At 46.0% G+C, this 23,795-nt stretch overlaps 1 protein-coding gene and 1 pseudogene across 5 annotated transcripts; one reads left to right on the forward strand and one right to left on the reverse strand.

Annotated features, from left to right (window-relative positions):
- Positions 1-765: 765 nt before the first annotated feature.
- On the forward strand, positions 766-23,557 carry TAF8 (TATA-box binding protein associated factor 8). Of its 5 annotated transcripts, none has more exons than XR_008665060.1 (9): positions 766-816; positions 1,596-1,752; positions 5,448-5,546; positions 5,894-5,956; positions 6,989-7,113; positions 11,226-11,373; positions 12,897-13,039; positions 14,870-17,205; positions 19,595-19,731. XR_008665060.1 is itself a non-coding variant. In XM_055329949.1 (9 exons), exons 1-9 carry the CDS (start codon positions 772-774, stop codon positions 20,042-20,044), a joined length of 933 nt encoding a protein of 310 aa, XP_055185924.1. In that variant the 5' UTR covers positions 766-771; the 3' UTR covers positions 20,045-23,557. The 5 variants fall into 5 exon arrangements, 3 of the variants coding, with proteins under 3 accessions (XP_055185924.1, XP_055185926.1, XP_055185925.1); XR_008665059.1 differs by having other exon boundaries at positions 14,870-19,123; positions 19,595-19,670; XM_055329949.1 differs by lacking the exon at positions 14,870-17,205 and adding an exon at positions 20,032-23,557 and having other exon boundaries at positions 19,595-19,734.
- LOC129513229 (U4 spliceosomal RNA) lies at positions 8,014-8,194 on the reverse strand (annotated as a pseudogene).
- Positions 23,558-23,795: the final 238 nt, after the last annotated feature.

The raw sequence follows: 23,795 nt of genomic DNA on the forward strand, positions 1-23,795 counted from the left end.
GGCGTGTGCGCCCTCCCAGGCACCCGCAAACGGAACTGAATGAGGGGCAGTGGGGGTCCCCGGCCCCGGCAAGGAGAACCCCCTTCCAGGGTGGCTGAAGAGCGAGTGAGACGCAGAAAACCACAAGCACCGCGTGGTCGCCACGCCTCGGGACTGAGGCGGGCCCCGGACAGCTTCTTGCCGCCCGCGCCTCCCGACTCGCCGCGCAAATAGCTGCGGATCGAGGGCGAGAAGGCAGCCGGGCTAGCGGGTCTAGGCTCTAGGTGCAGGTGGACGTTGGCGGGCGTTGGCGGGCTGCGGGGCCGGTCCGCGCAGAGTAAGGGTTCCCAAAATTACTCGCTCAGGATAATCACCTGCAGAGCTTCACAACAGAGAGTCCCAGGCCCCTTCCCCAGAGGGGGAGTCCCTGGGACCGAGCGGGACGCAGCCAAAGGTGTTGCTAACAGCAGGCAAGTTTGGAGCGCCCCAGGGATGTGCTCTGCAGGAGAAACGATCTCCTCTAGAAACAGGTGCGAAACCCGAGGGCGCATCTTCCTAGCCGATTCCGAGGCACACCGGGGCCCCAAGAACCTACCACTCACTGCAGGTCACGTGAGCCGGGATCCTCAAACACCGCCGCCCCCACCCCGCCCCCCGCAACCCGCCTAGGCTTAGGAGAGCTCCGAGCGGTGCGCGCCGCCCCGCCCCCTCCCCGCCTCTCCCCGCCCCTCCCCGCTCGGCGACTACAAGTCCCATCCTGCCCTGCGCTCGCGCACAGTACGCCAGAGCAAGATGGCCGACACGGCGGCCACTGCCGGGGCCGGTGGCTCCGGAACGGTAAGGGCGGGAGGCGCGGGGCGGAAGCCGAGAGAGTCTGGGCATTCTGTAACTTCCCACTGGTGTGGGCAACAGGCTCGCAGCCAGAAATCCAGCCCCACCATGAGCTCCGGGTGGAGGAGCGTCTTTCAGGCCGTAAATGCCCCCCTCCTCGGGACTTGGCTGAGGCCTCCTGAGTTGGCGGACCCGTGTACTGATTGGCTCCTCCGCTGTTGGGGGTTGGGAACCCGGAACACCTCCTGATTGGCTCGGGGAGACCGGCTTCGCCTTCTTATTGGCCAGCCTGAGTTAGGAGGGATTCCCGTTTCAGAATAATTTAGCTTTCCAATACTTTTCTGAGCGGTTGCCCTTTGCCTTCCTATGCCCAGCATCGTGTGGTGCTGTTTTAATTTTTCTTTGTAGTGACAGAGTGTGGAGATGCGAGGAACAAGAGAAAGGCCTTTTTTTTTTTTCTGGGAAATGGATGTGAATTCAATCCCATCATGCATGTTTTTTCAGCTATATATTTTGATAATCTGCTAAAAAAGTAAGAAAACATTATTAGAATCTTAAGTTTTAGGTAGCTCCTTAGTATTTAGAACCCCTTGGGTACTCGATGATTACTCAGTTGGCCAGGATTTATAAATCTTAACACCAGGGGCTACCATATTTTATTAAGCACTGATAAATACATATTTAGCGAAAGAACTTTTGCTTGCCATTGACGATATGTCAACTGTTGGATTGCATTCTTATCCTGTGGGCGAATTAATTTTTTTTAATGGGGTGCTGATTCGCAGAGATCAGGAAGTAAACAATCCACTAACCCTGCTGATAACTACCATCTGGCCCGGAGGCGAACCCTTCAAGTGGTCGTGAGCTCCTTGTTGACAGAGGCAGGGTTCGAGAGTGCTGAAAAAGCATCCGTGGAAACATTGACAGAGATGCTGCAGAGCTGTAAGTACCAGGAAACAATAGCTCCTTTTCGAGTCAACCAAACATCTGTTCTGTGTCTTGCACTCTGATAGTGTTAAAGAGGATTTAGGAAAAAGAACAATATAGTAAAGTGACTTTCAGGCTTTAGAATCAGATGGACGTGGGTGTAAGTCATCGCTCTGCCACTTAATAGCTTGAACAAGTTGCTAAACCTCCTGAACCTCAATTTCCTTATTTGTGAAGTAGGACAATAATTTATATCTCCTGGAGTTGTGAGGATAAGTGAGGTGCATGTGTAAAACACTTGATATTAGGAACCTGGTAACCTCTTGATGGTTTATAAGTGCTGTTGTTGCTGCTTGTTCTCTATATTCCAGGAAGTTATAGTTTTGTTGCAGAGTCATGATCAAGTCCCATGAACAGATGCTATATATTGGATAATCAAATGCTATAGTATGTGATACAAAGAGGGAGAGTAAATAAGTTTTATAGAAGGGAAAAAAAGTGCTTAAGAGGAAACACGTTGAGTTGGAGAAGCCTAGAATGGTCTCACACAGGCTTTTCTGCATATACAGTGTATTTCCCTGCTTGGGTTTTATTGGTGGTGGTGGCAGTGGCAGCATGGCAGGGTGGTGGAAAGTAGAATGGGATGAGAGATGGGCTTACTTAACTTGTCTTTTGAGGGATCAACACAAATCAAAGTGAGAGAAAGCTTTAGGCAGGGGGGGAGATTAACTGCAATGCAGGCCAAATAAAGAATTGACTGACTCAGTGGGGACCTCTGGAGCACCTGTTGCCCTTCAGAGTACACCACATCAGGCTGAAAAGGGCCTTGCATTTGTACTCAGTTCTTGATCAGACACTCGATGTGGGCTGCCCCAGGAAGGACGTGGTCTGAGGTGAGGTGGCTCTCTGCAGCTGGTGTTTGGAACTTTTATTTTTTTATTATTATTTTTTGTTTGGAACTTTTAAATACCAAATGTTTTCCTAAAGCAATGATCTCAAATGTTTTTATCTTAGAACCTATTTAGACTCTTAAATATTGAGGATCCTGAGGAGTTTCGTCTACATGGGCTTTATATAGAGCGATTTTTGCCACATTAGAAAATAAAATTGAAAAAAAAAAAGAAAAGAAAAGAAAGAAAAGAAAATTGAGGGCAGCCCGAGTGGCTCAGCAGTTTAGTGCCGCCTTCAGCCCAGGGCCTGATCCTGGGGACCTAGGATCGAGTCCCACATCGGGCTCCCTGCATGGAGCCTGCTTCTATCTCTGCCTGTGTCTCTGCCTCTCTCTCTCTCTCTCTCTCTCTCTCTCTCTCTCTCTGTGTGTGTCTCTCATGAATAAATAAATAAAATCTTTAAAAAAAAGAAAAAATTGAAAAAATTTAAATATAAACATATATGAGCCCACATTCTGTTATCCCTCAGAGCCATGATATCATCATAGCCCATGTAACCTCTAGAAAACTACATGAGACAATGAGTAAAAAAGTCAAAGAATGTCTTCACTTAATTATAAACATAGTTTTGGTCTGTGGACTCTGGAAAGGATATCAGGGCTGCCTGAGGACTCCCAGGCCCCACTTTGAGAACTTTTGTCCTCAAAGAACGGACTAATAGTTCCCAACAGAATTCAGTTTTTGAAAAAATCTTGGAATTCAGAGTCTAAAGATCCTCATGATTGAGGCAATTATTTCTGATACCACTGGACAAAAGGCCTTTTTTCTCTCAGAAGAAATAGTTGCCACCAAGTGGGATGGAGCTGAGATAGTTGTGTTGGAAAGCTGTGAATATTGAAACTAAAAGGCTTGAAAATGGTATAAAAGTCTGCCACTCCAAGGCACCTAAGTGGTTCAGTGGTTGAGCATCAACTTTTGGCTCAGGTCATGATCCCAGGATCCTGGGATCGAGTCCCATATCGTGCTACCCACAGGGAGCCTGCTTCTCCCTCTGCCTGTGTCTCTGCCTTTCTCTGTGTCTCTCATGAATAAATAAATAAACAAAATCTTAAAAAAAAAAAAGGTGCCACTTCATTCCAAGGAATACCAAGGATAGATGGCTTAGGCTGAGGTCTTGCTCAGGCTTGAACAGCTCCATGTTGTTAAGAGCTCTGGGTATCAAAGTTTTAGGATTTGTGTTAGTTATAAGCATGAGGCAGAGTTTTTGTGCTTATTGCCTACAGTCGCTTGGTTTCTAGGGACTCCAATCTTAAACTGGGTTCAGAGCAAAGTCTCTGAATACTATTTTCTACATTTCTTATACATGTCCTTTGAAATCCTAGGACCTACTAAGAAAAGAAAGAAAAAAGCCAAATGGGTGAAGATACTTTAACTGACACTTGGCTTATTTCTAAGACATTCTATACCAGGATTCTAATTAAATTTTTCCCACAGTAAATAGATGCTGCCCACCATTTTCCTGTATGGGAGCCAGTACTAGTGACTTGCCCAGGGTAGCGACGAGTTGATGGTGGGTCTTGGTGAGTTGGTGGTGGGTCTTCAGTTTGACACCCTTCCCTCTCAGTCACCACTTGCTCTTAACTTCTGAACCATTAGGGCCTCTAGAGCAGGAGATCCTTACATTTTGGGGCTCCTTTTGCGTATGATGAAATCTGTGGACCTATCCTCAGAAAAAGGCTTTTCTGTATGTAAAATTTAGCACAGTTTCAGAGCTTCATACCTCCTCTTTCCCTGAAGAACTTTTTTTTTTTTAAGATTGTATTTATTTATTCATGAGAGACAGAGAGAGAGAGAGAGAGAGAGAGACAGAGGGAGAAGCAGGCTCCATGCAGTGAGCCCAATGTGGGAGTCAATCCCGCGACTCCAGGATCACGCCCTGGGCCAAAGGCAGGCGCTAAACCACTGAGCCACCCAGGGATCACACACACACCCCAATAACTCTTAAATAGAAGTTCAGCTTCAGGCCGAAGAAACAAAAACTTGATCCTCCTCCCCCTTTTTTTAGTGAACAATTCAGTGGCATTAAATACAGTCACAATATTTTTCTTTTAAAGATTTTATTTATTTGACAGAGAGCATAAGCAGGGGAAGCAGCAGAGGAAGAGGGAGAAGCAGGCTTTCAGCTGAGCAGGGAGCTTGATGCGGGCTTGATCCTAGGACCTTGGGATCAGGACCTGAGCTGAAAGCAGACACTTAACTGACTGACCCATCTAGGTGCCCCTATATTCACAATATTGAATGACTGTTAATAGTAGCCATTTCCAGAACTTTTTCTTCATCTAAACAAACACTGTATCCATAATGCTAATTCTCCATCCACCACCCTCCCCCCAGCTCCTAGTAACCTCTAATCCACTTTTTGTCTCTATCAATTTTCTTTTTTCTTGGTGCCTGAAATATAAGTGGCATCTGAAAATATTTGACTTTCTGTGGCTGACTTATTTCACTTGGAGTAACATTTTCAAAGTTTGTCCCTGTTGTAGCCTGTATCAGAATTTCATTCCTTTTGAAGGCTGGATCACGTTCCATCATATGTGCAGACCACATTTTGTTTAGCCATTCATCTGTTGATGAGCACTGGCTTGTTCCCACCTTTGCTATTGTGAATAATACTGCAGTGAACATTGGTGTGCAACGATCTGTTTTCAGTTCACTTGGGTATATTTCTAGGAGCGGAATTGCTGGCTCTTATGTTAATAATTCTATACTTTGCTCTTTGGGAACTGAGAATAAGACATTATGCCTTTGACCCTTTTCTAGACATTTCAGAAATTGGGAGGAGTGCCAAGTCCTACTGTGAGCACACAGCCAGGACACAGCCCACACTGTCAGATATTGTGGTCACACTTGTCGAGATGGGTGAGTACACTCCCAGTTTCCAAACCTCTGGTGTGGCTAAAGTGGAGTTCCGAGAGAAAGAATAGTCTCCAAGAGTCAGCCACATCCACTGAATGTTCTTGAATTCCCTTGTGAGTCTCCAGGTTTGCTTTTAGCTGGAGAGAGGGTTCCCTGAAAGGGGGCTCCTCTGAACCCATTGAAGAGACCTCCTACTTTCCTGTTGGGGGATTGATTCTGCTGGAGCTGCTTTTGAGTGGCAGCAGAGCCCTCAAGCTGGGGGTTCAAACTCTTTTGCTGCAGTATTACTCCCCATTCCGTGTTCGATTGCCAGTCGTCTGGGCAGTGATTCTTGCTCTCCTGTTTCTTAGGTTTCAATGTGGACACTCTCCCTGCTTATGCAAAGCGGTCTCAGAGGATGGTCATCACTGCCCGTAAGTGACTTTGAACTGAGGCAACCAAATAAGCACTCAACTAATAGTTGTGGGATGAATGCACATTGAATAGGGCTGGGATGGGTTTGTAGCTCCTTCCCATTGTGGGCTACCTGCAATATGATCTTCATTTAGGTTAATAGGATGGGGGTGTGAAGTTTAGTTACCAGAGAGGTAACCCATGTCTGAGGTATTGCTGTGGCTCCTGTGCTTCAGCCCCAGAAGAGGACTGTTTGAAAAATGTGAAAGGCCTCAGTCTTCAGTCAAGTAACCTATGGCCTGTAGGTCTAATGTAGCCTACTGCCTGTTTATGTAAATAACATTTTATTGGAACACAGCCATATTTACCTGTTATCCATGGTGGCTTTCATGTTATAATGGCAGAGTTAAGTGGTTGTGACAGACTGTATGGCTGGCAAAACCTGAAATATTTACTCTGTCCCTTGACACAAAAAGTTTGATGACCTCTGCCTTCGATAAACTGAGGCCATAAACTTGACTTGGGAGTACCTAGTTGTTGCTTGTAGGACCTTGGGGAGAATATTACTAGATTTTTTTCTCAGCACTCTTTTCACGCTGGCACCTTTTTAAGAAATTCTCTCAGGGTAGCATTGGAAAGGGCTATTTTTAATCCCTCCTTATTTCCCTTAGCCCACACTGACCTACCCTGCCTCGCTCAGTGTTTATCATCTGGGTTCTATGGAAAAAAAACTACTAGCCCACTCAATTTCCTTAGCTCCTTGGCATGCTCCCCTATGTAGTTACCTTGTCACAGCCCCCCATTCACCTACCTGAGAAGCATGCAGGCAGATGGTGGTATGTGGTACTGTCCCCCTAGGTCATCCAACAGGGCCGAGCATTGCAGGGGTGACCTCCTCAGGTCCTCAAGCCATTAAAGGACCTTTATTGATAGAAATACAAAGTGCTTGTACAGAGGACATGGAGGTCTGGCATTTACTTCAAGGAAAGGAGGGAAGGGGTAGAGACCCACAGCCTTGGATGTTGGAGTAACAGGTTGTAACTCTGTTGCAGCTCCAGTGACCAACCAGCCGGTGACCCCCAAGGCCCTCACTGCTGGCCAGAACCGACCCCACCCGCCACACATCCCCAGCCACTTCCCTGAGTTCCCTGACCCCCACACTTATATCAAAACTCCGGTGAGTGATGGGGCCACACTGGGAGCTGTGACTAATGCAAAAGTATTCAGTTCCTACCAACTGTCAGACTCGAGTCCAAGAGTTTGTTGGTAAAAGGGTGGTTCAGAACTCAGAATTTCTGTCCTCATTGATACACAATCTGATAGAGGAGAATTATGTTCTCCATGGTTCAGATGTATTCTCAGTTTGCCAGACTAGCAGTTTCACCTTCCCTGGGGAAGATGTGGTGTGCCCAGGGGTTTTCCACACTTCCTTTGTCCTCCCCTCCACCCCATGTACTGGTGCAAATGTGGCCATCAGGCAGGCTGTTGGGGCAAGTCCTCTAGGACATTTGTGCATACCTCAGGAATAGATGGTCACCCACCATTGCAACACAGCCATTGTCCTTGACCAGTGGGCTCTGTGTTAGTGTCCTAGGGCTGCCTGCTGTAACAAAGTGCTACAAACTAGGTGGCCTCGAACAACAGAAATGCACTGAATAAACAAATAATCTTTAAAAAGGTTATATTTATTTGGGAGAGAGAGTGAAAGAGAGAGAGCACAAGTGAAGGAAAGGAGCAGAGGGAAAGGGAAAAGCAGACTCATCACTAAGCAGGGAGCCCGATGTGTGTCTCAATCCCGGGAGTCTGGGATCATGACCTGAGCCAAAGGCAGATGCTTAGCTGACTGAGCCACCCAGGTACCCTTTGTAAAACTTTTCTATTACATTTCCATATTCTTGAAGGTCAAACAGTTGTCTTTTTCTTTTTTTTTAAGATTTTATTTATTTGTTCATGAGAGACACAGAGAGAAGCAGAGACATAGGCAGAGGGAGAAGCAGGCTCCCTGCAGGGAGCCCGATGTGAGACTCGATTCCGGGACTCCGGGATCATGCCCTGAGGTGAAGGCAGATGCTCAACCACTGAGCCACCCAGGCATCCCAAACAGTTGTCCTAAAAATAATTATAAGATCTTGCATTTTAATGTTTTTGACAAGTATATTCACAATCCACCTAAATTTTTTATTTGGGTAAGATTTTAATTAGCAATAATCATGCTCAGATAAACCCCATTGGCTACGATACTGCCACTGTGCAAAGCTTATTTGGAAAAGATTTTAAACAAGTCTGAAAATCCTGTTTCTGTGTTTAAGTATAGATAGGGGAACTTACATTTAGGTGACACATTTGAATTAACATTAAAAACAGTGGGAATATTTCCAAATATTTCCAATACCTCTTTTTTTTTTTTTTTAGTAAACTTTAAAAAAAATCACAAACACACAGAAAAGCAGGATAATAAGTGTACAGTTTGATGAATTTTTTCTAAGTGTACATATACATTGAACTAATACCCAGAGCTAAAAAACAAAAGAAAAACAAAAAGCCATGGGGGCACCTGGCTGGCTCAGTCGGTGGAGGATGTGACTTTTACTTTTTTTTAAATGACTCATACGTGGAGTGCAAAGAATAACAACTTATTTTTTAAAGATTTTATTTATTTGTTTAAAAGAGAGAAACTGGGGATCCCTGGGTGGCGCAGCGGTTTAGCGCCTGCCTTTGGCCCAGGGCGCGATCCTGGAGACCCGGGATCGAATCCCACGTCAGGCTCCCGGTGCATGGAGCCTGCTTCTCCCTCTGCCTGTGTCTCTGCCTCTCTCTCTCTCTCTGTGTGTGACTATCATAAATAAATAAAAATTAAAAAAAAATATATATATATAAAAAAAAAAAAAAAGAGAGAGAAACTGGGCAGCCCCAGTGGCCTAGCGGTTTAGTGCCGCCTTTGGCCCAGGCCCTGATCCTGGGGACCCGGGATCGAGTCCCACGTCAGGCTCCTTGCATGGAGCCTGTTCTCCCTCTGCCTGTGTCTCTGCCGCACTCTCTCTCTCTCTCATTAATAAATTTAAAAAATAAAAAGAGAGAAACCACAAATGGGAGAGGGGCAGAAGGAGAAGCAGATTCCCCACCAAGCAGGAAGCTGATGCAGGGCTCAATCCCAGGACCCGAAGACACTTAACCAACTGAACCACCCTGGCACCCTGAGGATGTGACTTTTGATCCCAGAGTTGTAAGTTCAAGGCCACACGTTGGGTGCAGAGATTGCTTAAAAATAAAATTTTTAGGGGATCCCTGGGTGGCTCAGTGGTTCAGTGCCTGCCTTTGGCCCAGGGCATGATCCTGGAGTCGTGGGATCGAGTCCTGCATCAGGCTCCCGACATGGAGCCTGCTTCTCTCTCTCTCTCTCTCTCTCTCTCTCTCTCTCTCTCTCTCTCTCTCTCTTTCTATCTATCTATCATGAACAAATAAATAAAATCTTTTAAAAAAATAAATAAAATAAAATCTTTAGGGATCCCTGGGTGGCTCAGCGGTTGAGCATCTGCCTTCAGCCCAGGGCGTGATCCTGGGGACCTGGGATCGAGTCCCACATTGGGCTCCCTGCATGGAGCCTGCTTCTCCCTCTGCCTGTGTCTCTGCCCCCCTCTCTCTCTGTGTCTCTCATGAATAAATAATATCTTTAAAAAATAATAATAATAAAATCTTTAAAAAACACCACCACCACCATAAACTAGCATTCCTAAAGGTGCCTATTCCCCTTCAGTGACTAGCTCCCAAAGGCAATCTAATTTTTATCACCATAAATTCTTTTGTCTATTGTTGTATTTTATATAAACTATGTGGCTTCTCTCACTCAACATTATATTTTTGAGATTCCTCCATGTTGCTGCATGTAGTTGAAGTTTATTCAACATATATATAATCTTTTGGCATTTGAGCTAATCTAGGTTTTGGCCTACACAAATGGCACTGCTGTGAACATTCTAGCTTAGGTTAAACCATGGGAACTACAATTTTTGTAAATCAACAACTGTCAGATACTCACAATTATATACATATGGTTCAACTCATTAATGTCTTTTAGTGCACATATGTTTGCATTCTGTTGAACATATACCCAGGGGTGGGATGGCTGGGCCATCGGGGATGCATGTGTTTAGCTTTAGTAGATACTGCCAAGTGGTTCCAGTGCTGCTTTCAAAAATCTAGTTTCGGGCAGCCCCTGTGGCTTAGCGGGGCAGCCCCGGTGGCTTAGCAGTTTAGCGCCGCCTTCAGCCCAGGGCATGATCCTGGAGACCCAGGATTGAGTCCCATGTGGGGCTTTCTGCATGGAGCCTGCTTCTCCCTCTGCCTGTGTCTCTGCATCTCTCTCTGTCTCATGAATAACTAAATACAATCTTCAAAAAAAAAAAAAATCTAGTTTCTGTATCATGAAGAGTAGTTGCTTTTTTGGTCATGTTTAAAATGTCAGTTTACCGTTACAGTTTAAAATGTTGTAGCTAAGTTCTCATCCTCATGAGATCTCGGTTCTCTTACACTCCGTGACGTGATTGCCGAAGAGCTCATAATTAGGAGCCAGAGGAGTGTCAGCCCACCATTTTCTTGTTCAACTTGCTTTTACATTAATATCCTCAGTCTGTGTTTCTTGGAGGGACTCCTTTAGGACAGCATATCCACTTTGCAAAAGTTGGGTTTAAGAAAGCAAGCTGAAGGCACCTGGGTGGCTCAGTGGTTAAGCATCTGCCTTTGGCTCAGGTCGAGTCCCACATCAGGCTCCCCGTAGGGATCGAATCCCACATCAGGCTCCCCATAGGGAGCCTGCTTCTCCCTCTGCCTCTGTCTCTGCCTCTCTCTGTGGCCCTCATGAATAAATAAATAAAATCTTTAAAAAAAAAAAGAAAAGAAAAGAAAGCAAGCTGATACTTAAGCAGCCGCTCACATACTGCAGGATGTCACATTACACCAGTGGAATTGGGTGCCCCCTGTCAAGGCTTTCCTGGGTCGGAGTAGAGGATTCCCACTCTTCCTTTGGGGTGCATTTCTTATGCCTGAGACCAGCTGTCCCAAAAATTACCTTAAGGCCAGGGGCAATCACTATAGTAAATGTCTGTGCCTTTCTTAACTTTTAACTTAAAAATAAATATTAGTGATAGTTACATAATTTTCTTTCTGCCTTTCCATTGCTCTTGGGGATCTCGGCTCCAGATAATGTCAGTGGGTCATTGAGAGGGTGAAAGGACATCGCAACAGCAAGAATGATCCATTGGTATTACTCTAGTGTCTCTGCTGTTCTTACAGACGTACCGCGAGCCTGTGTCAGACTACCAGGTCCTGCGAGAGAAGGCTGCATCCCAGAGACGAGATGTGGAGCGTGCGCTCACCCGCTTTATGGCAAAAACAGGCGAGACCCAGAGTCTTTTCAAAGACGACGTCAGCACGTTTCCATGTGAGAATCTCTCCCTTCGGTGTACCCTGCCTTGTCATTTGAAATAATTGCACTATCTTCCCTTTTAGTATGGTAGGAAGAAATGAAAGCTCTGTCCTTGTCTTGGGGCAGCTTATTCTTCACATTTCTGGCTCCTTTTCCCAGGTCTTCAGGCCCTGTCCCTAACTGGTGACTGTAAAATGTTATGGCCTCTTTTGGGATTGGCTGTTTGAGATTGAGGTTCAGCTACCTTGAGGATGACTGACCCTGGGCAGTAGAAGTGGCAGCCCTGGTAGTAGGAGGGCAGGGCAGTTACAGAACACCCCCCAGTCTTTGCCTTTCATGATGTCCTTTCACAGGTTCTATGTCACTGAATTTCTCATCCCAGTGGTACCATTTCACAGCATGCCCACATTACTTCATCTCCGTAGGCCTCAGTTTTTTCAGATGTGAGTGAGAGAGATTGGTTTGGGTGACTGATTCAGTCAGCCGGGCCCTATTGAGTGCTCACTGTGTGCCTGGGCCTGGAGCTACTAACAGTTCATAAGTGCCAGACACTGTACTAATCATACCCCTTATCCTCTCGTGAACCTATGAGTTAGGAACTGTTACCACCACCATTATAGGAAGCTGAGGCTTTTAGAGAAAAGAAATGAAGTCATTTGCTCCAAGTCACACAGCTGGTAGATAGAATTTGGCTTAGCTCTTTCTGAATACAGGACCCTACATCAGAGCCTTAGCAAAAATAATCTCAGTGTCTCCTGCTAATCACATTTTGCTATAGAAGTATATGTAGATGATTTCTTTCTTTTAATTTTTTTTTTAAGATTTTATTTATTTGACAGAGAGAACAAGCACAAGCAGGGGGAGGGGCAGAGGGAGAAGCAGGCTCCCTGCTGAGCAGGGAGCCCCATGCTGGGCTTAATCCAGGACCCTGGGATCAGGATAGCCACTTGACCGACTGAGCCACCTGGGTGCCCCTGGTTTTTTGTTTTATTAATAATTTTTTCTCTTAATCCGTGCTTTTTGGAAGAACTAGAATGCTTACTCACCTGAAGTGCCCTCTAGTTCGGTGGATATATAACTTGCATCCAGAGAGTTCTCAAGTCCAGTATTTGGACTTCATTCCTTTAGGCTGAAGAGATCAATATCCGAGCTCAAGAAATGAGGCTGAGAGGGGTCTAGGATCACTAAGCTGATACTCTGTGAGGATTCAGCCCCAGTTCTGAGTTTAGTTATACTTGTAAAAGTGGGCTCTGAGGTCGGATTGCCCAAATTGAGATGCCACTCTGCCAGTTTCTTTGTGCTTGACAAGGTTGCTCCATGCCTGGGTCCTCATCTGTAAGATGAGGCTGGCAGTTGTACTTAATAGGGTGTAGGCAAGGATTACAGATAGCGTGTAGGATGTCACGTGACCTGTGATTGAGTGTTGAGAGCGCGTCACCATGACTGTTGTTCGTTGCTGCTCACAACTCTGTTGTAAGGCTGTTGGGCAGCTGCAGGGACGCTGTGACTGGAATGGTGCCTCTCTCCCAACTTCCCAGTGATCGCTGCCAGGCCTTTCACCATCCCCTACCTGACAGCACTTCTCCCGTCGGAACTGGAGATGCAACAGATGGAAGAGACGGATTCCTCGGAGCAGGATGAGCAGACAGACACAGAGAACCTTCCTCTTCATATCAGCACGGTGGGTCCTGCCTTCTGCCTGCTTCACAGTACCCCCAAAACTCACCCCTGCTGCCCTCAGCCTGTCACCCTGTGAAGTAGACACCACCTACCCTGGGTCTCTGGGCTTGCGTGACGGGCTCATGATGATCCAAGTGTGACATGATCTCTTGGGTGAGAGACAAGTCCACATCCTGGGGCTTCATTCATCCATTCACCAAGTATCAAACAAGTATCTGCTGGAGCCAGGCAATTTCGAGTACTGGGGAATTAGTAGGAGACAAAATAGACAAAACTTCCTGCCCTTGTGTCACTACGGAAAAATGATATATTAGGAGATAGGAAGTAATATGGGTATGAGAGGATGTGGTACTAGATAGGGTGACTGAGAAGGTGACATTTGAGGGAAGACCTGAAGGGAACAAGGTTTGTACATATCTGGGAGGAGAGCATTCCTTGCAGAGGGCATAGGAGATGCAGAGGCCCTGAGGTGGGAGCTGTTGTAGAAAAGGACAGCAAAGCTCCCAAGGTGACATGAACATCTTAAAGGCCATGTTAAACATGGCGGCTTTTTCTCAGTAAGGTTGGAGCTATTGGGAATTCTGAGCAGAGGAAGTTTGGGATCTGATGTAGGTTTATTGACAAGGTCAGTCGAGTTGAGAGTAGACTACAGAAGGTAAGGGCAGAAGCAGAAGCGAGACATCTTAGGAGGCTCTGCAGTAAACTGAGGGTGTAGAAGCGAAGACAATGAGATGTGGCCAGATAGATAATTTGGTCAGATTTTACACTATTTTCAGAGCAGAGCCAAGCAATGGTGTGGGTGTGAGATATGAGAGAGAGAGAGCCAAAGAGGAATGCCAGGCATTTTGCCTGAACAACAGGAAAGGTGGAGTTGCCTTCAGCCAAGATAGGGAACCCCTGGGTGGGCCAGGTGGATGGTGGAGGGGTAGGAGTTCCCATTAAACAGGGAAGCCTGAGATGCTTATTAGACATCCAGGTGGTGGTGGTGTCAGGTGGAGAGATGCATATATGAGTTGGAGTTTGAGGAGCCATTAGGGCTAAAGATGCAACTTAGGGAGTCACCAATATGTCGATCGTGTTTAAAACCATGAGATGGGGTGAGCACCTTGGGAGTGGGTAAGGATAAAAAGGAGAAGAGGAATTGGGCTTCATAAGTATAGACTTGTGCTGTTACAGTAGGCACATGTGTCCATTTAAACTGAAATTAGGGGTGCCCGGCAGGCTCAGTTGGTGGAATGTGTGACTCTTGATCTCAGGGCTATGAATTCAAGACCCATGTTGGGTGTACAGATTACTTAAAAATAAAATCTTAAAAAGAAATTTAAAAAATAAACTAATATAATTGAGATAAAACGAAAAATTCTTAGTTTCTTTTTTTTTTAAAGATTTATTTTTAATTTGTTTGTTTATTTATTTATTTATTTATTTTAGACAGAGAGAGAGAGAGAGAGAGAGAGGCAGAGACACAGGAGGAGGGAGAAGCAGGCTCCATGCCGGGAGCCTGACATGGGACTCGATCCCGGGACTCCAGGATCGCGCCCTGGGCCAAAGGCAGGCGCTAAACCACTGAGCCACCCAGGAATCCCCAAATTCTTAGTTTCATAGTCACACCATCCACTTTTCAGATAGCTACCTATGGCTAGTGGCTACCATATGGAGCAGTGCAGATGTGAATACATGCCATTGCAGAAAGTTCTGTTGGGCAGCGCTCCTATAGACAATTGTTTCAAGGAATTTTGCTGTAAAGGGAAGGAGAAAAATGGAGTGGTGGCCAAAGAGGGGACGTTAAGGCATTAAGAGAGGCGTTTTTATTTTTGTTTGTTTCTTTAAGATAAAAGAAATAACAGGATGTCAGTATGCTGATGGGAATGATCTGGTAGAGAGGAAAAGAGGATGCAGGAGAGAAAGAAACATTTTGGATTGATGGTCTTTGGTAGGTGAGAGGTAAGGGATCTAGGGGACAGGGCATGGTGGAGGGGTTGGCCTTGTTATGGGCATTTCATTCCCAGGGGAGGAGATAGAGTGCATGGGCACAGGGATAGAGGTGGGTGAGATGTGCCCGTCATAACTCGTGGATGTTCTCATCTGGTTATCAATGGGTTGTACTCAGCACATACAAGTATAAGACCCCACTCTTGTTCCTGCATCATTGTGAGAAAGTGCCAAGTACAGCCACAGAACTGTGAGACACTCAGACGCCTTTAAGGCCTGCAGGGCCCTATGGTCCACTTACCATATTCATCCATCCTTTAAGACCACCCCTGGCTTTGAAGCAAAGGATGCCTTGGTGGTTGTAGTTGAACCAAGCATTCTGCGTGTTCTCCAAGGTCCATGCAGCAGGTGGCAGCCAGCAGCCCCAGTATGGGGGTGGAAAGTTGCCTCTGCTGTCTTTTATTATTTGCCGACAGCCTCCTTGCTTGAACACAGGTTTCTTTAATGTTGGATTATTCCTTTCAGAATTAGGGCTGGAAGCCCATGGCTTTACCTAAAGCAGAGGAACTTGTTATTCTACACTTCCGTGTTGGACTCAGTTAATTTGGTCTGAGATATGGTGATTGGGTCATGGACTAAGATGAGGTTCACCTTATGAAAAGGAGGACTCTTCTAAGCAAAACTACCATCCCTTTGTAAGTACCAAGTAGCTAAATGGCCTGCAGATGTGTTACCTGACACCCCAGGTGATGACCCAGGCGAGGTCTTGGCCGTGAATGGACCCAGGTGAGGTCGTGGCCGTGAATGAACCCAGGCTGCAGGACCTTGGAGCTGCCAGTGGGGCTCCAGGGCACTGAGAGGCCAAGCCAGACAGCAAAGAGTAGGAATACTGACCCTCAGAGTCACGCTGGCCTGGCTCTGCTTTCCAGATAACGTGACCGGGCTTGCAGACCCTAACATCTGAATCTGTGTCCTCATGAATACAAGCAAGAATAGGAACAGCTAACCCAGCAACGGACATCAGGTGCCTGGCAGCTCCTGGCACCCATTGTATGCTCCCCTCCCCCAGCCTCCCACCGTTTTAGGCTGTATGACCACCTGCTCTTCTATTAAAAGTAAATAAATAAATATAAAAAGACCTCAAGCAAAGGATTCTAGCAACACTTGATATACAATTGATTGGATTTATTTGTATTATTCTGTTTGAATGACAAATAGAATCCTGTTTCAGAATTTACCGTGTAGAAAGAAATGTATGGCCAAAAGTCTTTATCCCTTCCTTGTTCCCTGCCATCCACTTTCCCTCCTACAAAGCCACCAGGATCACCAGTCTCATGTATCCTTCTAAAGATGCAATTTCCTCATTTTTAACACAAATAACAAATCACAAACCACTCTCCCTTTGTTTTCCTTTATTGATATATCTTGGTGAGCATTCCGTATGTAGAGGTCAGAAGCTTTTTTAGCCCTCCTTATGGTTTCATCGTGTTCCACTGTATGGATATAACTGTGGAATGTAACTATAATACATAAACCACAATATAGACATTTGTCTTTTCTATCTATGGTTTACAGATGTCATTACAGTGAATTAAACAGCAGGTACTTTAAATTATTCTTCCACTTAGCAGTGGCAGCATGTCTTTCAAGGACTGTTGCTAGGTGGTTACTTTGTTTAACCTGGTTCCTGTTTCTCCATCTACTTGAACATATAAAGGGGCTATTCATTTTGAATTAGCGTATAAGAGCATTTTTTCCCCTTGTGTATTTGCACTAGCTGCCTCCTGCAGACAATAGCAGTCTAAACTTTTGTTCTTTTATGAACAAAGGACCATTCATTTACTCAGCCAGTATTGATTCAGTCCCTGTATGTGCCAGATACTGTTCTGGGTGCTTGGGATACCTCGGTGAACAGAGCAAACGAAACATCTGCCTTTTGGAAGCCTGTGTGTCGGCAGTAGGGGAACACCAATAAACGTGATATGTAAATAAATCATTCACAGTACATTAAAGATGCAGATGCTATTGTCGGGGCAAGGGGACCGGGCAGGACAAGATCCAGGGTAAAAGATGGAAGTTTCGGTTTTAAATAGGGTGGTCAGGGTAGATATAACGGAGAAGGAGACATTTGACAAGAGACTTGAAGAAAGTGAGCAAGTGGGCCATGTGGCTATGTGGGGAAGAGCGTTCTGGAAAGGGACAGCCAGTGCAGAGGCCCTGAGGAACAACACAGAGGTGAGTCGGGCTATGGTGGAGGGCAGCAGGGGAAGAGAGGCAGAGGGCGGGTTAGATCGGACCCTGCAGGCAGCTTTTGGAAACTGGCTTGTAACGGGGTGAGATGGGTGTCAGGGGAGGGTGTGGAACAGCAGAGGGACCCGGACTAGGGGGGAGGCCTGCTGGCTGCTGCGGTAGTCTTAACAAGAGATCCGGTGGGTCCAGCAGGGTGCCTGCACTCGAGAGAGTGGAGGTGCTCAGATCCTACCTATTCTTTGAAAGTCAGGCCGAGAAGTTATCCTAACAGTTTGGATGTAGGAGGTCTGAGAAAGAAAAGCGAGGAGGACGCTTTGTCTTAAACAGCTGGAAGGTTAGAGATGGTGCTCAGGGGCTGGGCTGGAGTTCAATTTCTGGCACGGAGCTTTGAAGCGCCTCCTGGATGCCAGGTGGAGATGTGGAGTGAGCAGGTGGCGGTACAGGTGGCAGTGCGAGCCTGGGGGTCAGGAGAGAGGTGAGGGCGGAGGGGTGCACGCGGTCAGTGTAGAGAAACAGTGTTTGACACTGTGAGGCGCTGCAGTCACCCCAGGGTACGTGGGGCTCACCAGAGCTCACCCCGGGAGCTACCGACAGACTTTTAGAAGCAAATCTCAGTTAGTTTGGTACTTTACTTTTATCCACTCCTATCCCTATCTCAAGGCTGCCTGTCCCTGAAAGAGGCAAGCAAGTGACATTTCCAGCTCTACTTGGGAGAAGAGAAGCTGTTGTCCCATGACTTGGGACCCACATCCTGGCCTTGTGAGACAAGTGAGCCGAGTGGAGGGAGCCTAGTGCCCTCCAGCAGAGGTTCCAGGGCTGGCCTTTCTGTGACCCTGGTTGGCCCTTCCATCCTTATTATCTCAGGAAACACTTCAGGCATGGTTGAAATGAACTTTCAGCAACTGCAAGACAGGGAACTTCCAGTAGAGAAAGGACAATAGGGGAGCAGGGAGTGAGTTACTAAATAAGCCATTAAGAACTTCAGAAAGATTGGGAGCCAGATATCCCAGGCAGGTCCGATCATGGTCAGACCCGTGCCTGGCATGAGCGAGGTTGACCTTGGGGCACTTGTTTTCAAGAGAGCCTCTAGAAAGTCCACAACAACCCTAGATTACGTTGTGATCCCACTGAATCAGGTTTTGGGGAGGCAAAGCACAGGGACCCTGGATGGAGCTGGGTTTGGAGGGATAACAGAATTGGTGGGGCGGGGATGGGCATGCAGCAGAATCTGAAGGGTTTCTTGAAGCTCACTAAGCCTGAGACTGGAGTCCCTGTCCTAGGCCTGCCGTCCCTGTGGGAGAACCTGTCATTCATGTCATCCAATCACAGTATCCTCTACCCTGCTGTCTTTTGACCACAGAATCTCCTGGTTGAGGTCAGGTCCTCTTTTGCCTCAGTTACGGAATAGGAATCTCAGTGACCAGTCACCAGGGGGCACAGCCCAGACAGCTTCTTCTGGTCACTTCTAGTCCCTCAAGCCTGGCCTGAGCTTCTGGGTCAGGTCCTTGATGTGATTTTTCTCCACCTTACCCTGCAGCTTCTGCTCATTTTAAAGAACTTGGAAAATGGAAGAGAGTATAGTAAGGAAAGGAGAATCAATCACGCATATTCCCAGAATCTGTTTTTAATATTTCAACCTATTTTTACTATGTGTACACACTTTATAGTTAAAAAATGTTTTAATCGAGATCATGTTGAATATATGTAAACCTATAAACTTTTCTTCCAAATCACTTTCCTCAAAAAGCAAACAGTGGAAGAGCTGACCCACAGGTCACAGATGGCGATTATCGTTGGCATTCCTGTGTTGGCACCTTTGTGCTGTCTTTGCCCTGGTGGGAACCCTCAGGGCTCAAGAAATGTCTGGCGTCTGCTGCAATATGATCGTTGGTACCTGTTGCAGGTACCAGATATTTGAGAATCTGGGGGAGATCAATTATGATTTGCATTCAGTTTGGTCCAGGAGATGCCCTGTGCACATGATTTGTTCTGGCCCTGTGTCCTGCAAAACATCATGGGTCACTTCTCTTTTTCTTTATCTTCCTATAGGCTGGGTTTCCTCCTTGAGCATCTAAATGTTCATCCCTGACTCCCTGCCCCTGCCAGGGTTCTATTCTAACTCATGCCCTTGCCTTTTCAAGAGTTTCACAGTTTGGTGATCTCTGTTCCCCCGTGTCCAAGCTGTTGGTCTCATCTTTCTCTGATAGCTGGCCCCTGCTCATTTCTTTGGACAGAGATAGATACATTAGAAAGAAAGTGGTCTCTAGGCTTCTAATTTCTTGACGAAAGGGGTGCTAATATTAGTTCTTATTATGGGCATGATCTCTTTCCTTATGCCATTGGTATTTTGCTTTATTTCGGGTTTTGCTCAAAGGATGATTCTGGAGCCGAGAAGGAGAACACCTCTGTCCTGCAGCAGAACCCCTCCTTATCAGGAAGCCGGAACGGGGAAGAGACCGTCATTGATAACCCCTATCTGCGACCTGTGAAGAAACCCAAGATTCGCAGGAAGAAGTGAGTTGGAGGCTGGGTGCGGAGAGGCTTCTCTGGCCAACCGATACGGTCTTTTCTGCTCCCTGGCAAAAAAGAGAGGCTCCCCAGTGGGTCTGAGCCTTGGGGAAAGCTCCTCTTTTCCTTTTCCCTCTTCTCACTCATCCCCTATATATACCTCTTGTTGGAAAGAAGTTGAGTGTCCTGCAGCCCGGGGACCAGCCCTCACCACCCTAGAGCTCCCTAGAGTCCCCCTCTAGGGAGAAGGAGAGCAGGTGGGGCCCCCACCAGGCAGGCTCCATGGATTCCTCTTCTTTCTAGGTCCCTCTCATGAGCCGAGAAGGAAGCCTGCCTTGTACAGAGACGCAGACACCACTCTCCTGGGGGCAGTTAAAGCCACTGGAGGGAGCAGAGAGGGTGGCCTCCTCATGGTCAAGCTAAGGCAGCAGGGTGCGACTGAGCATGATTTTGATAGCAAACTCCATATGAAGATTACCTGTTTTCACTGGATATTTGGGTGGAGGAAGGCATGATGGTAACAATCAGACTTTGTTAATCAACCTGGTGAAACTGTGGGGCACAGAAGCAGCCAGTACTTCCGTTGTGTCAGGACTTTATTTCCTTGAACCCTAGAAGACAGGTCTGCACAGATGATGTTAAACACAGAGGAGAGTGACACTTAAGGGCAGCACTGACTCTGTCATCAGCACTTGTAGGGTAGCGTGCTCTCCTGAGGGATTTATCCCTGACTGTCCTGTCCCTCTGTGGGATGTGTGCTTGGGAACTGCCAACTAAGTCCTGCCTCATCCCAGGAAAAGAAGTTTTCTTGGACAAGAGCCTAAATCAGTGGATATTTGATACTGTGACTTGTAGAGGAATCACCAATTTTAAACAACAGGAAGAAGATTTGATGGTGGGGAGTGGGGGTGGAGAATGAGGTTTTGAGGGATGGGCCTGGCCATTCTGCCAAAAGTCCATTGCGGACAGAAGGCCATGGTCCTACCTTATAGTGCAAGTGGGCTGAGAAGAGCCTGCAGGCCAAGCCAGGGTGTTCTTCTGGAAGCAGGTCTGAATCTGTTCCACCTCTTTTCCTCTCTGGGGAGAGAAGACTTCATCCTGATGTACCCTACAAACCAAAAACAAAACAAAACAAACAAACAAAAAAAAAAACCCAAATGCTAAGGAAGATGTTAGGTAAGTTTATTCCCTTTGGCTGGTCTCCAAAGGAAGAGATTTAAAAACCAAGTCCAAAGAAGAAAAATGCCTGTGATTCCTGGAAGTTCACACAGGATAAACAAGTTGTTCCCTGGGTTAGTGTCCTCAGGGCCATAACTGAACTTTCCTGATGCTCTGCTTCCAGAGTCCTCTTCTCATCTTCCATGCTGTTGGTGACTGAAAACTTGAAAAACTTGACAGCGGGTTCCACATTCCTCTGGCCTCACAGTTGCTTGCTCTAGGGCCCTCAATCCCATTGCCTGAAGGCAAAGAGCCTCAGTCCCTGAGGCATGCCCGGGAGATGTTTGGGTTCTCCAGCTACGGAGCGTTTTTTCAGGTTTGTAGTGGCCTGAAACCGTCCTACTGGACTGGAGTCAGAGTGGGCCTTTGCTGAGTTTGTGATCCGGCTCCTGGCAGTTCTTGGCCAGCTGAGTTTACAGGCCCAGGTTTAAACCCTGGCAGATCCAGGGCTGAGACCTTTCCAGTTTGCTCTTTTCTTCTGCCAGGGAGCAGAAAGAGCCACCCCAGTCAGCACATCTGCGGTTCCTCTTTCACCACTACTGTCCAAAAGCAGCACCAGCCCAATGCCACAATGCTGAGGGGAGAGGTGGGTTTGGGACAGAGCTGCCACTTTGGGCTGTTGAGTAATTCTGGATGAGAGCCCCAGGGAGATGATTAGAAAGGTTGAAAGGCTGACCTGACTATTGTTGTGTAAAAACTGTGCATAATTTTCAACGTATATTTATAAATTTCTATTTTTTATAACTTTGGGAGACTTCTCAGAGGGAAAAAGTAGTAAACAGAGCCAGATTTAAGAATGCGATTTATGAGCTCTCAATAAAAGATCATAATAAAAACTTTGCAAATGAAACAGAATGATGTACTTTGAACTTAATTTGTATTCAGAAGTCACAAGAATGAATAAGACTGCAGACAGATAAAAGTTTAGTCCTTCTGTTGGACTAAGTATCCCTGAGAACTATATAAAACTTTCTACACTGGAAATTTTCAAATACAGAATGAGAAAGTATGTATGTTTTCCTTGTATATCCTTCACCCCAGCTTCAACACTGAGCAACATCTTTTTAATTCTATTTCATCTATTTCTCCCACTTTTTTTCCTTTATTTTTTTCTTCCTGGAGTTTTTGGTTTTTTTAAGATTTTATATATTTGAGAGAGAGAGCACGAGTTGAGTGGGGGTGGGGGGCTCAATCTCACGACCCTGAGATCACAACCTGTTCAGAAACAGAGTCAGAGAACCGTTAACCAACTTAGCCACCCACATGCCTCTCTTCCTGGGGTTTTAAAGTAAACCCAAGACTGTGTCATTTAGTCTGTAAATAGGTCATCCTACATCTCTCTCTGAGAGACCTTTTTTTTTCTTTCTAATTTTGAAATTACAGATTGACAGGATGTTGCCTCCCCCCCCAAAAAAAAGTCCCATGTACCTTTGGCCCAGGGTCCCCCAGCGGTAGCATCTTGTATAACAGATGCAGTGTCAAACCCAGGAGACTGGCATCGGTACAACCCACAGAGCTTACTTGGATTCACCTTGTCCTCTGTGTGTGCACAGTTCTGTACAGTTTCATCATGTGTGGATTCATGTAACAACTGCCACAATCAAGATAAAGAACATTTCTGTCACTGCCAGCACCTTCCTCGTACTGTCTCTCCATAATCCCTGGTAGCCACTCTTCTGTTCTCCATCTTTATAATTGTATTTACAGATTGTTAATTGAAATGTGGGCACCTGGCTGGCTCAGCTGGTGGAGCATGCAACGCTTGATTTCAAGGGTCATGAGTTCAAGCCCCATGTTAGACATAGAGTTTACTTTTAAAAAAAAAAGATTGTTAATATAAATGGAATCAAAATTAGAACATTACAAAGTTGGGTTTTTTCACTCAGCATGAGTAAGAGCCATCCAGGTTGTGTGTCGGTAGTTCCTTTGGGTTTTTTGGCTGAGTCATATTTCATGGTATGGATGTACCACAGTGTGTTTAACCATTCACACTTTGAGGAACCTCGAGGCTGTTTTCAGTTTTGGCCTATCATGAATAAAGCAGCTATGCTCATTTGTGTATCAGTTTTTAAGTAAACATAACTTCTATTTCTCTGCAGTTCACATCCAAGAATGTGACTGCTGGGTCCTCTGTTAACTGCACATTTAATGTTAAGAGGGAACCTCTTTCCCAGAGTAGCTGTACCATCCTCATTCCTGCTAGCAATGTATGAGTAATCCAGTTTCCCCACATCCTCACCAATATTTGGTATTACTATTTTTGGTTGCTTTAGCCATTCTGACAGATGTGCAATAATAATATCTCATTGTGACTTTAACTTGTATTTTTCTAATGGTGAGATGTGCTTATTTGCTATCTGGTGGAATCCATTTGAGTCTTTTGCCCATTTTCTCACTGGATTGTTTCTTTGTTCTGAGATTTCTTTACTCTAGATACAAGAACTCTGTCAGGTGTGTGGTTTACAGATACACTTCCCCACTCCGGAGCTCATCCTCATGTTCTCTCCATGGGATCTTCGGTAGAGCAAAAAGATTTTAATTTTGAAGGCCGATTTATCAGTATTTTCTTTTCTGGGTATTTTTAGTGTCAGATCTAAAAACTCTTCACCCAGCCCTGGCTCCCCAAAAGTCTTTTTCTGTTTGTTTGGTAACATTTTTATAAATTTATGTTTTAATCCTTAATCTATTTTGAGTACATTTTTATTTAAGATGTGAGATTTTTTTTTTTTGAAAACCAATAATTTATCAAAACGCAGCGTGTGTATGCAGGGGAGGGTGTCGCGACAGACAGGGCAGCAGTGGGCAGGCGCACAGGGAGGGGATGGTCCCTGGATGGTGGGTGCAGCTTG

The sequence above is a fragment of the Nyctereutes procyonoides genome, unplaced genomic scaffold, assembly GCF_905146905.1.
Source record: "Nyctereutes procyonoides isolate TBG_1078 unplaced genomic scaffold, NYPRO_anot_genome, whole genome shotgun sequence".
NCBI lineage: Eukaryota > Metazoa > Chordata > Mammalia > Carnivora > Canidae > Nyctereutes > Nyctereutes procyonoides.